General features: G+C 41.1%; 1 protein-coding gene across 2 annotated transcripts in view; it reads left to right on the top strand.

Moving 5' to 3' along the window:
* The window catches only part of zfyve1 (zinc finger, FYVE domain containing 1), a 100,532-nt gene that overhangs the window by 78,655 nt on the left and 8,781 nt on the right, over positions 1 to 13,096 (top strand). The window contains exons 8-10 of one of the 2 annotated variants that reach the window (XM_060828702.1): positions 665 to 835; positions 2,976 to 3,156; positions 11,438 to 11,514. In XM_060828702.1, coding sequence (XP_060684685.1) covers positions 665 to 835; positions 2,976 to 3,156; positions 11,438 to 11,448 — 363 coding nt within the window. In that variant the 3' untranslated portion in view covers positions 11,449 to 11,514. Of the gene's footprint in view, positions 1 to 664; positions 836 to 2,975; positions 3,157 to 11,437; positions 11,515 to 13,096 lie in introns of those variants that run through there. The other variant, XM_060828701.1, reaches the window with a different exon arrangement.

The raw sequence follows: 13,096 nt of genomic DNA, 5'->3' as shown, positions 1-13,096 counted from the left end.
CCCTCCACTGCACCACCTTCATCCTCCGTTCCACTGCTCTAAAACCTCCACCCCCGACACGCAATAAAGACAGAGACCTCCTCACCTCCCACCCCACCAGTCTCCACATCCAAAGCATCATCCTTAAAAACTTCTGCCAACTCCAACCAGACCCCACCACCGTGAACATTTTCCCCTCCCTACCCCTGTCTTCCTTCCACAAGGACAGTTCCCCTCGATGGTCCTTGGTTTGCACCACTCTCCCCACCGACCATCTCCCAAACCCCCAAGTACCTTCCCCTGCAACCGGAAAAGATGTAAAACCTGCCAGTACACCACCACCTCACCTCCATCCAGGGCCCCAAACAGTCCTTCCAGGTAAGACAGAGGTTCACTTGCCTCTCTTCCAACCGAGTTTACTGCATCAGGTGCTCCTGGGTTTCAGTGCTAAATTGCCCATTGTGTCCAGTGATGTGTAGGTTAGGGGTAAAAATAATGGCAAATGAGTTTGGGAAGGATACTCTTCGGGTCAGTGTAAGTAATCTAATCTAATCTAGTCAGTGTGGACTTGTAGGGCCGAAGGGCCTGTTCTCACACTGTAGAGATTCTTAAAAAGAAACTGTCCACTCGTTATTTTACTAATTTTAGTAATAACCAGTAAAGATGACACCTTTCTCTTTCTCAGAGTGATGGATTTCTGAAGGACAATAACAATGCTGCGCAGCGATTGCTGGATGGCATGAATTTGATGGCACAGTCAGTTTCAGAATTTGGTGCAAAACCAACCAAAGCAGTGACAGCCTGGCTGACAGACCAGATTGCACCAGCCTACTGGAGACCAAACTCTCAGATTATTGTAAGTGCCAAGTCATCTTGCTCTCTCTGTTGGGTTTTCTACTGAGCGTCTGTCCTTTGCTTCTGTAACACAACATTCCTGATACATGGAAAGGCGATTGTAATCTATCTGTACCTTTTTCTTTCTCAACTCAGAATCAGTTATGGCAGAGAAAGATGCCATTCAGCTCACTGAGTCTCTGCTGGCACCCTGTGGAGTAATTCATTAAGTTCTATCCTTCCAGTGTATTCCTGTGAGCCGACAAGGTTATATCCTTCAAGTGACCATTTGTTTTCCTTTTAAAGTCATTGAGCATGTCTGCTTCTAGCCACTGGGTCTGTGTTTTTTTTTTAATTCTTCCTCTCATAAAATCTGTATCCCCTAATCATCAACTAATATCATAAAATCCCTACAGTGTGGAAACAGGCCATTTGGTCCAACGAGTCCATACCGACACTCCAAGAAATCCATTCGACCTATTCCCTAACCCTATTACTCTACATGTAGCCCTGACTAATGCACCCCTGGTGCTGTGAGGCAGCATGCTAACCACCATGCCACCCTGTAATGGATATAGGTTTCCTTCTGTATCTTGTCCAAAGCTATAGTTTTGTAACCTCTATCAAATCCCTTTTAACTCCATTGCTTCAAGAAGGACAATCCCAAACTCACCAGCATGACCTTGTAATTAAAACTCCCCAGTTCCTGGAACTTTTTTTTTGTGGTGAACAGAACGATCTTCGGAACTCCAGTTTTTGCCTAACCACAGGTTTATTACGGTTCATCCTATCTTCCCTACTTTTGTACCCAGTACCCCTATTTATGAACTTTCACCTCGCAATGCGTTCTAACCATTTTCTCAATAAGTCCTGCCCACTTTAGTGATCAATGTGCATGAATTCCCAAGTTCCTCTGTTCCTGTACACACTTTAGAATTGTCATTTGTTTGTAAACCCTATTTCTAATACTTCTCCCAAAATGCATTACTTCATAGTCTCTGCTTAAATTCTGTCTGCCTCTTGTTTGTATGTTCTACTGTAATCAACTAATATCATTCTCATGATTTGTCATTCCAAGCTGAGGATCATTCGTGCGTTTTTAAATAGGTTTACATTTCTTTTAAACATCAAAAAATGCTGCTGCACAACATTTCTAACAGTGCCAGTATTAGACTGAAGCAACTTTTAAGCTTTATAATTTAGTTTCAAAAAGTTTATGGTATAGGAATATTTAATGCAATTTGAACTGGTGATTGGGGACTGTGTTGAGTTTACAGTCCTGCATAGTAACAAGTGGCCACTTCTTTGAGTGGATGTTAAGTTTTCCCTGGTGCATCTACACTAGATAGACTGCAGTGTTTTAAGAAAGCAGCTCGCCACCATATTCTCAAGGGCAAGTAGTGCTGGCCCAGTGAATGAGGCCCACGCCCAATCAGTGAATATTAAAAATAAATTAATTTGATATTCGTATTTCTGGTATGCTCTACTAAGCAGCATTATTCACCTGGTCTGCATTTCTGAACTTACCTTTATATGGACAGAATATTGTTTGTGAACCAACTGTAGTAGGAGCCAGCTATGTGAACTCCACTTTGTGGCATTAAATGAACTCCTCATACTTAATCCAGCATCATGTGTGTCCTCCTCTGTGTCAGCTAGCTGTCGAAGCCTTGAGACAGGTGTGGTTTATTCAATGAATTGAAGATGTTAAGGTTTGTCATCTGGAGCCGTTTCTTCATTTATTGTGTCATTCCTGCTTGGGGTCTTTCAGCCCTGCTGCTAGAAGCAAGTAAAATGCATTGTGTGTAGAATACGTATAAGGTGTGAGGCTGTATTAAGGTGAGAGATAAGTATTAAACATATCATTTACGACATTATGTTTGATCGTAGATTGGACTTTATTTTTTAGGTGGCTGGCGCCTGGTTTTTATTTAAAGCAATCATCTGTTTCATAGTTCTTATCTATTCAATAAACATTTTATTTATTTTAAGTACTAAATTTGACAAAAGCACACCTACACATTTTTCAGATTGATTTTTAATGAAGGACAAATCAGTCTGGTGAGAGTACCAAAAAGCTGAAATATACATTCAGTGAATTACAAGATGACAGTAAATTTCTTTGGGGCGAAATATTAATGAGTATTACATTTATTTACCAGAACTGTTATAAATGCAATAAACCTTTTGAAGATCAGGAAACAAAGCATCACTGCAGAGCTTGTGGTGAAGGCTTTTGTGATGGTTGCTCATCAAAATCTAAGCCTGTTCCAGAACGTGGTTGGGGTTCGGCACCTGTCCGAGTTTGTGATGGATGCTACGAAGCTGCAGTAATCAGAACAGGTAATTTTATTCCCTGAACCATCTCCCACCTCTCTACAATGCCAATGGGTACTGTCTCTTAATTCTTGTCTTGTCCCATCCTTTGTGTTTGGTAATATTTCCTGTGAAGCAGTGTGGGACACTTCATTAAAGTTCTAGATCAATGTAAGTTCTTGTTCTTATTTAATCATCCTTGCTGACTTCAGCCAACTCCAGAGGACATGGGCGGGATGTATTTTACTCGGTTAATGGAATACTGGATAGCATAGTTTAGCCATGCATTGGGACCTTGCGATTTTGTTTGGACAATCCAAAATTCAGATAACCGATTGCCGGATAATTGAGGTTCCTCTGTATTTGCAATAGTTTTTGTCAAGTTCAGTGAGATGGCCCGAGTGAGTATATAGTTGGGGGATTTTGGAGCGGCATGAGAATTTGGTGCAGAGGGGAAGACTTACTTTTTGCTTGCTTTTTTGAATGATAGTTTTAAGAATTTTTTTAACAAGATTAATTGATTCAGGGCCAACACAAATCAAAGTGACATCACAGGAAGTTAGTTCATTGGTTGGTAAGAGCTGCTAATTTGACTACATAATGACTTCAAATTTATGGTAAGTAGGAGAAATACTGAAGGTTAAAGACATGTAGGAACTTTAAAAATGCAAATTCAAAAGTAAATAACTCATTTGGAGAAACAGGGTCAGCCAATGTGTTGTAACTACACAATGTGGAGGCTGATGAGCCCCATCGTGGTTCATGGTAACCACATCTGTGGCAAGTGTTGGTTCCATGAGGAACTCTGGCTCAGAATTAATTAGTTAAAGTCTGAGCTTCAAACTCAGTGACACTTCAGGGAAGAGGAGAATTTCATGGATGCTGTGTCTCAGGAGGCAGGCACACCTTGCGGGTTCAATATTTCAAATTTGACCAGTAGTCATGGACAGGAGGGTGCGACTGCAAGTGAGGCAGGTGGAGGAATTCTGAATTTTCCCAGCTTTGATCTCCTTGGTAACCTTGTTTCCACAATGGTTATGAGATCATTTTTATTTCCCTTGTTTGGCACCATAAGTTTGTCTATCTGATTTATGTTTCCCTACATTTGGTGCAATATGACATTCACACAATCTGTCCCTTCCTTTTATTTTCTGGTAACAATCAATCCTATCATTAACCTGGAATCCTACCTTCTCCATTAACTTTCCATGGAACTGAACCTACCTCTCCATTATTTAGTCTAAAGCCTTGTCTACCACCCTAGTTGTGTGATTTGATTGGACTCTGGTCCCAGCATGATTCGGGTCGAGTCTGACCCATCCGAACAGCTCCCTTTTTCCCAGTACAGGTGCCAGTGTCCTACAAATTCCAACCCATTTCTCCTACCTATCTTAGAGTCAATAATTTGCCTCTTTAATCTTGTTGACCATGTGCCAAATAGCTTGTGCTTAGATGGTTTTTAACTTAGCCCCTAGTTTCTTATATTCCCTCAGACATCTTCACTCATTCGCTGAATATTGTTTGTACCGATGTGGACCATGACAACAAATCTCTCCTGCTCAATCCATGTTCATCCACAGCTCAGATGTGATATCCTGAACCTGTGCACCAGGCAGGCAGCACAGACTTTGGGACTCTTGATCCTGGCCACAGAGGACAGTGCCTATTCCTTGCCTATACTATCCTCGATTACAACTGTTTTCTCCCCACTCTTAAGTGCTTCCCTGTATCACCCAACTGCCCTGCAGACCTCACTCTCTTCCACACAGGGAGCAAGAATCTCAAATCCGTTAAATAAGCTCAAGGATTGAATATTCTTCAGCCCAACCTGCTGGATACTTCTATCCGCCTGTCTCATAGTCACACTCACCTGTCCCTGGTCATTGACCAAATTTGGGGTAGTTAATTCATGGGGTATGACTACCTTCTGGAACAGTGTCCCCATAACTATCCCCTTCCCTAATGGGTCCCCCTGTTTGAAGGTCAGACTCCAGCTCATCAACTCAGATCCTCAGCTCTTCAGACAACCAACACAACTATAGATGTGGTCACTAGGAATCACAATAAGGTCCACCAACACCTGACTCTGCATCTCTGTTTTGTTTATTTAGTGCTTAATTTGTTTTTTTATTTGTAACTGTTCTTTCAGTTTTCAATCTGTAAAATATTTCTGCTATTTACCTTCAGTCTAAAAATACCCTATAATACATAGTCAAATTAGCAGCTGTAACTAACCAATGAATGTATTGATTTCTACTGCGTTGCTGTTTGCTTTGTGCTGTGCTCCCAAGTCTGGGCTTCCGTTTATCCTGTTCAATTCTACACTGCTCCAAAATCCCAGAAGTACTTTCCCTAAGGCTGTGCCTTACTCTGGATGTGCTGTCTCCTTCCTGCTCATACGGTGCTTACTGTCCTGAAGAACTTAATTGTGTATCTGGAAGAAAGACTGAGTAAAATTAATGTAAGTAAAACATTCATAATGAAAAAATTAATGGAATTGAAGAGTGACACATCCCTGGGACCTAACGGTTTCTGCCCAAAATTGTTAAAGGATGTAGGAGAGCATGTTGTAGATACCCTTTACTGTAATCTTTAGATCCCTAGATATAGGAGACATCCCTCCAGATTGGAAGTATACACATGTCACTCCACTTTTTATGAAGGGCGAAAGAGGAAAACAGGGAATAAGACACCAATTAGCCTAACACCCGTGGTGAGGAAACTATTGTAGCCTATAATGATAAGGTAACTGAGCACCTTGAAATTTTTCAGTTATTCATGATAGGTAGATCATGCCTGACATGTGGGCGGCACGATGGCAGAGTGGTTAGCACTTGCTGCCTCACAGTGCCAGAGACCCGGGTTCAATTCCTGCCTCAGGCGACTGACTGTGTGGAGTTGGCACGTTCTCCCCGTGTCTGCGTGGGTTTCCTCCCACAGTCCAAAGATGTGCGGGTCAGGTGAATTGGCCATGCTAAATTGCCCGTAGTGTTAGGTAAGGGGTAAATGTATGGGTGGGTTGCTGTTCGGCGGGTCGGTGTGGACTTGTTGGGCCAAAGGGCCTGTTTCCACACTGTAAGTAATCTAATCTAAAAAAACCCTCATTGAATTTTTGTGAACAGGTGACTGAGGTATGGACTGGTTGTTGTTTATGTGGACTTGCAAGAAGGCATTTGATGAAATCTTACAGAAGCATGAGCTAAGGTAGAAACCTACAGAATTGATGGGAAATTACTGACCAAGAGCTAGGAATTAGATTGAGTGGCAGGCGATAATGAATTGGTACTCGAAGCAACGCAGTGTCCCACCAGATCAGTATTGAGGTCTGAATTATTCACATAGACTTGGCACAAAAGATTATGGATAATCCAAAGAGATTCTGCAAGTGTATTAAGAGCAAAAGAGCAAATAGAGAGAGAATAGGGTCCTTTAAGGATCAATAAGATCGTCTCTGTTGAAACACAGGGAGAGATACTAAATGAATATTTCGTGTCAGTTTCTATTGTGGAGAAAGAAGTGGTGGCTAGAGGTCTCGGGGAATAAGTATTGATATTTTGCAAACAGTTCATATTTGAGAAGAGGAAATGCTAGAGCTCTTAGAAAACGTAAAGGTGTATAAATCTCCAGGACCTGATCAAGGGTATCCCAGGACATTGTGGGAAGTTAGGGAAGAAATTGCAGGGCCCCTAGCATAAATATTTGTATAATTTATAACCATGGGTGAGGTGCTGGAGGACAGGGGATGGCTAATTTTGTGCCTTTATATAAGAAAGGCTGTAAGGGCAAGCCTGGGAACTAGGAGAGACGAGGACCGAAAAGCACAGCCTTAGAGTAAAGGGAAAACCTTTTACAACGGAGATAAGGAGAAACTACTTTAGTGGTGAATCTATGGAAATCATCACCACAGAAGACCGTGGAGGTCAGGCCATTGAGTATATTTAAGACTGATATAGATAGGTTCTTGATTATCAAGGGGGCCAAGGACTATGGGGAGAAAACTGGAGAATGGTGTTGAGAGACTTATCAGCCAAGATTGAATGGCAGAGCAGACTCGATGGGCTAAATGGCCAAGTTTCTGCTCTGATGTCTTATGGTCTTATAGAACTGTGAGTCTGTCATCGGTGTGGATAAGTTAGAGTCATAGAGTCCTACAGCATAGAAACAGGCCATTTGACCCAAACGGTCCATGCTGACCAAAATGTCCATCCACACTGACCCCATTGTATCCCATGTCCTTCTAATCCTTTTCTGTCCATGTATTTGTCTAAATGTCTTTTAAATGTTGTTAATGTACCCGCCTCAATCACTTCTGCTGGCAGCTCATTCCACATGCGTACCACCCTCTATGTAAAAAAAAAGTTGGCCATCAGGTTCCCTTTTATTCTTTCCGCTCTAACCTTAAACTGATGCCCTCAGTCCTCAATTTTCCAACCTGGGAAAAAGACTAAGTGCATTCACTCTACCCATGACTCTCATGATCTGATAGACTTCTGTAAGGTCCCCCCTCAGTCTCCTGCACTGTAAAGAAAAAGTCTCAGCTTGTCCAACCTGTCCCTATAACTCAGACTGTTGAGTCCAGGTAACATTCTTGTAAACTACTTCTACACTCTCTTTCCAGTTTAATAACATCCTTCTTATAGCTAGGTGACCAAAACTGAACACAATTCTCCAAGTGCAGCCTCACCAATGTCTGTATAAATGCAACATAGTTTCCCAACTTCTATACTCAATGCCTTAACTGATGAAGGCCAGTGTGTCAAAAGTCATCTTCACTGCCCTGTCTCCCTGTGACTCCACTTTCAGAGAACTGTGAACCTGAACTGAAAGATCCTTCTATTCCACTACACTCCTTAAGGCCCTACCTTTCACTATGAAACTCCTGCCTTGATTTGACTTTCCAAAATGCAAGACCTCACACTTATCTATATTAAATTCCATTTGCCACTTCTCAGCCCACTTCCCCAGCTGATCAAGGTGCCACTACAATTTCTCACTTCCTTCCTGACTGTCCATGACACAGCCAATTTTAGTGTCATCAGCAAATTTACTAATCATGTATGTTTTTATCTACATCATTGATATAGATAACAGCAATAAAGGGCCCAGCACCGACCCTAGGTTCACACCACTAGTTACAGGCTTCCAGTCCACTATTACCCTCTGCTTCCTACTATCAAGCCAATTTTGAATCCAAAGTTGCTGGAGGTGATTCTGAGAGATATGAATTACATGCAACTAGAGAGGCAAGGACTGATTAGGGAAAGTTAGTATGATTTTGTTCGAAGGAAATTGTGTCTCAAACTTGATGAACTTTTATGAACAAGTAACTAAAAAGGTTGACGAGGGCAAAGTGATAGATGCGGACTTTAGTAAAGCATAACATGATTCTACATGGTAGATTAATTAGTAAGGTTAGATCACATGAGATTCAGGATGAGCTTGGCAGTTGAATACAAAATTGGCTTCTTGATAGGAGACAGAGGGTTTGGTGGAGGTTGTTTTTTTAAGTTCAGGGGCTTGTGACCAGTGCTGCTGTTACGATGACGGTGAACCCTTCTGTTAATTAAGCTAAACACCCAGGAAAACTCGCCTTGTAATCTGTTGAACTATGAGTGACAGAGAACTCCCAGATTCTACTGTTTGAAGAAAATAATATCAATTGATTCTTTAACTCTAAAAGTGAACATTAAACGACAATTATTCACAAATCTAAGCCCCTTTTTCTCTGCTTATTACCTCCCTCCAACTCTATAGCAATATGCTGTTCCACTAAGATACGTTTTAAAATTACATCAACTTAGTTACAAAAGCACACAGTGGCTGTCATCTTTGGTGTCTGTCTTCTTCCAGCTGAAGATCTCACTGGATCGTCGTCTTTATTTTTTACTCCGAATACGTTTCATACAAAAAGGTACCTTTGATAGAGAGTGTTTATTACTTTCTTGGATGTGTGTTGATGGCAGTTGCTCTCTTTGATTTTCAAAATGCCTGCATTTTTATATTCCCAACAATGGATTGTCTCATTGGTTCAATTTTAGCAAAACAATAAATTCAAACTCGATTGGGTTTTAGTATCCTGGAGCATAATTTAAAATCAAATTGTTGTCAAAACAGCAAACACCTCAGGTATCCATTTCATAGCCAAATGTTACAAATTTTCAATTTTTCTGTACTCTCTAAGACTACCATCTCATCATATCACACAGGTGCTTGCAAGCTGTCAGTTCAGAACAGCATTCACACTCTCTCAAAGGTACAGTATGTGCCTTCAACTTCATAGCAGTGTTCCACAGGGATTGGTACTCAGTCTGCTTTTGCTTGTCATTTATATAAACATTTGGATGAGAATATCGGAGGCATAACTATTGACTTTGTGTTTGAGACCAAAATCAGTGTTATAGTGTACATATCAGAAGGTTATCTCAGATTGCAAAGAGATCTTGATCAGTTGAACCAATGGGCTGAGGAATGGCAAATGGAGTTTAATTTAGATAAATGTGAGGTATTGAATTTTGGTAATACAAAGAAGGATTACCTTTCGTAATAGTCGGGCACTGGGTAATAAAACAAAGACACTGAGGGACCCAAGTGCATAATTCTTTGAAATTTGTGTCCCAAATAGATAGGTTGGTTGATAAGGCAATCAGCATGCTTGTTTTCATTACTCCAACCTTTAAGTTGGGAAATCATGTTGAGGTTATACAGGATATTGGGGAGGCCTGTTCTGGGGTGGTGTGTGTCGTGCTGGTCTCTCTAATATAGGAAGGACGCTGTTAAATTGGCAGGGGTTCAGAAAAGATTTACCAGGATGTTGCTGGGAATGGAAGGTTTAAATTATAAAAATAGGCTGGATAGGTTGAAACCTTTTTCACTGGAGCATAGGAGGTTGAAGGCTGACTGTATAGAGGTTTATAAAATCATGAGGGGTATAGATAAGGTGAATCTTTTTCCTAGAGTGTGGGAGTTCAAAACTAGGTGACAGGAGAAAGATTTTAAAAAGATCTGAGGGGCAATGTTTTTACACAGAATTGAATTAGCTAAAGACCATTTAGCACGGTGATAGTGCCTCACAACATGATGAAGGGTATTCTTATGTGAAGTTAGGACTTTGTCTTCACAAGGACTGTGCAATGGCCGCTCTTACCAATCAAATCATGGACCAATGCAACTGCAACTTCAGATTGGTGAAGATGAGGTCAAGTAAATTTCTCCCTCTTGGTGTGCTCACCACCTGCTGCAGACCCAGTCTAACAGCTATGTCCTTTAGGCCTTGGCTGGCTTGCATTTTTGGTGGTGGACATTGTCTATACTCTATCTGTGTTATGCTTCTTCCAAGTGATGCTGCCAGACCTGCTGAGTTTCTTTTATATTTCCTGTTTTATTATTGGGACCTTCCTTGTTCATGTTTCACCCTATGGTATGAGATCTCACTAAATACAGCTACTGTCACAAAGATAAATATAGATACTATGGAAATAAAACATATTGATGCTGGAAATCTGAAATTAAAACTCAGATTGCTTAATGCACTCAGCCTTTGGGGAGAGAGGAACCAAGTTAATGTCCCAAATTAATAACATTTTGTCAAAATAGGGAACCTTAGAATGGAAATGACATTGGTTCTAAGCAGGGGTAAGTGGGGAAGCTGGAAAGGAACAGTGAGAGAGTTTATCATTGAGATGTAGGCTGGGGAAATTTCATGAGGAAACAGTGCACAACTAAAGGGAATGGAAATGGGACAAGGGACAAGTAACAAAACAAACCATGCCTTGAGAGGGAGAGTGAATGATGCATAATGTTGACAACTGCTGTCCAAAAGCAAAAGCCAGGGACAAGTGACAGTAAGATTGGAAGATGCAAAGAAAATTGAAATGAAATGGGGGGAGGAGTTTATGATATGAAGTTGAATCTTGGTGTGAAGTGCCTAATTCAAGTGTTTCAACATAAGCTCATAAGGTCATAGCTTTCATCTAGAGACTGTCTGGCCCTTCCAGACTCATCATTGACTTTTAGTAATTTCAGACCATGACTTCTACTTTCTTGCTTCCTTTCTTGATGCAGATTTTAGTTTTACTCTCATTTTCTTCTGTTTTTTGGTTGCTGCACATCATTTCTACCTCCTCAAATGTTTTTTCGCTTGACCCTTTATTGCCTTTGCCCTTGCACTTCCAATGTCATTGTCATCCAATCTCAGTCTTCACTTATCACTTTTGTTCCTTTTTCACTCGCCCCTTCCATTTGCTTGTCCTTTCTCAGCTCTGATGAAAGGTCACAGACCTGAAACCTAACTTTGTTTCTCTCTCCACAGATGCTGCTTGACCTGCTGAGTATTTCTAGCATTTTTGTTTATGTGCTTGTTCAAAGACCCAGAATGAGCACAGGCCTCCTCCAGCATGGTAAGTTTTTTTTGTCTTTTTTAAATGGAGACCAGACCCCTACCCAAAGGGGGAAAAAGACAGACTAAACCACCGAACCACCACACAATCCTGTTTGAAACTTCTTAAGAGGGGCTGATTTGTTGAGAAAATGTGAGCTTGCCATTCCTCGAGCTGCAGTATGTGTATTTTTGAGAAACTAAGGCATTGGAAAGTCGGGAGAATAGGAATAATTCCCATTCAGAAGTGAAGATTATTATTTTAACCAAGCTGATGTTTCTGTTCGTCTTTCCTGATCTGAAAGTAATTGGGAGCAGGGCAAGAAAAATCGGCAGCAGTCACATAGATAGAGATACATGAATACATGTAGTAGCAATTTCACAAACAGACAGAAATCGCTGGAGAAACTCAGCAGATCTGGCAGCATCTGTGCAAAAAAAGCAGAGTGACCGATTTAAATGTAGTTACCCTCCAGAACTGATATTAGCTAGGAAAAGGTAGTATTTATGCTAAAGACAAATAATGGGGAGAAGGTGAAAAGGAGTGAGCAGATAGGCAGAGATGGAGAACAACAGGGAGACAAAGAGTTGGATGATAATATCCAGGAAGAAAGAAAAGCTAATAATGGGAGCCATAAATAGGTGAAAATGGGTTAACTGTGTTGAAAGCAGCCCAGGACATGCCAGCACCAGGGTGTGGGAATGGGTAAAGGACGTGGAAGGTGGTGATCCGGCTCTAAAATTATTGAACTGAAGGCTGCAGGGCCTCCAAGTGGAAAGTGAGGTGCTGTTCTTCCAGTTTATACTAATCCTCACTGGAGCACTGCAGAATCAGACATTTCATGAACCTGACTTTAGTGTCGCTGAGGCTGGAGGTTGAATATTCATGACATTTCAGAAGAATGGATTGGAAGGGAAGGTGAAGTGGGTAGAGTAGCTCTGCTCATACAGAATGAGATCTGTATAGTCGTGAGAAATTATCTTGGTTCAGGAGATCAATATGTGCAGTCAGTTTATGTGGAGTTGAAAAATAGGGAAGGAAAGAAATCCGTAATTGGAGTAGTTTTATAGGTCGCTAAGAGTATCTACATAGTAGGATAGAGTGTATATCAAGAAATAGAGCTAGCAAGAAAGGTACTGTAATAATCATAGATGAATTAAAGATTAATATCAATTGGACAAATCAAATTGGCACAGTACTCTGGAAATACACTTACAACTGTATTTGGCACAATTTCTAAGTACAATGTGTTCTGAAGCTTAGCAGGAATGGCCCTATAGCGTGTGTTTCCTCCGGATGCTCCGGTTTCCTCCGACAGTCCAGAGATGTGCAGGTTAGATAAACTGGCCATTCTAAAGTGCCCATAGTATTCAGGTATGTGTTGGTTATGTGCATTAGTCAGGGGAAATGTAGAGTAATAGGGTAGAGGAATGGGTCTGGGTGGAATGCTATTCGGGGAGTCGGTGTGGACTTGTTGGGCCAAATAGTCTGTTTCCACACTAGACGATTCTACGATTCAGTTTTGAATCTGGTGATATGATTTGAGAAAGAGAAATGTGGGTCCGTTACTGGTGTTGTAAACTTAAATAAAG

This window comes from Hemiscyllium ocellatum, chromosome 8, assembly GCF_020745735.1.
Source record: "Hemiscyllium ocellatum isolate sHemOce1 chromosome 8, sHemOce1.pat.X.cur, whole genome shotgun sequence".
In the NCBI taxonomy this organism is placed as follows: domain Eukaryota; kingdom Metazoa; phylum Chordata; class Chondrichthyes; order Orectolobiformes; family Hemiscylliidae; genus Hemiscyllium; species Hemiscyllium ocellatum.
Note: the sequence above shows the minus strand (reverse complement) of the source record. Positions and strands in the feature narration are given on the sequence as shown.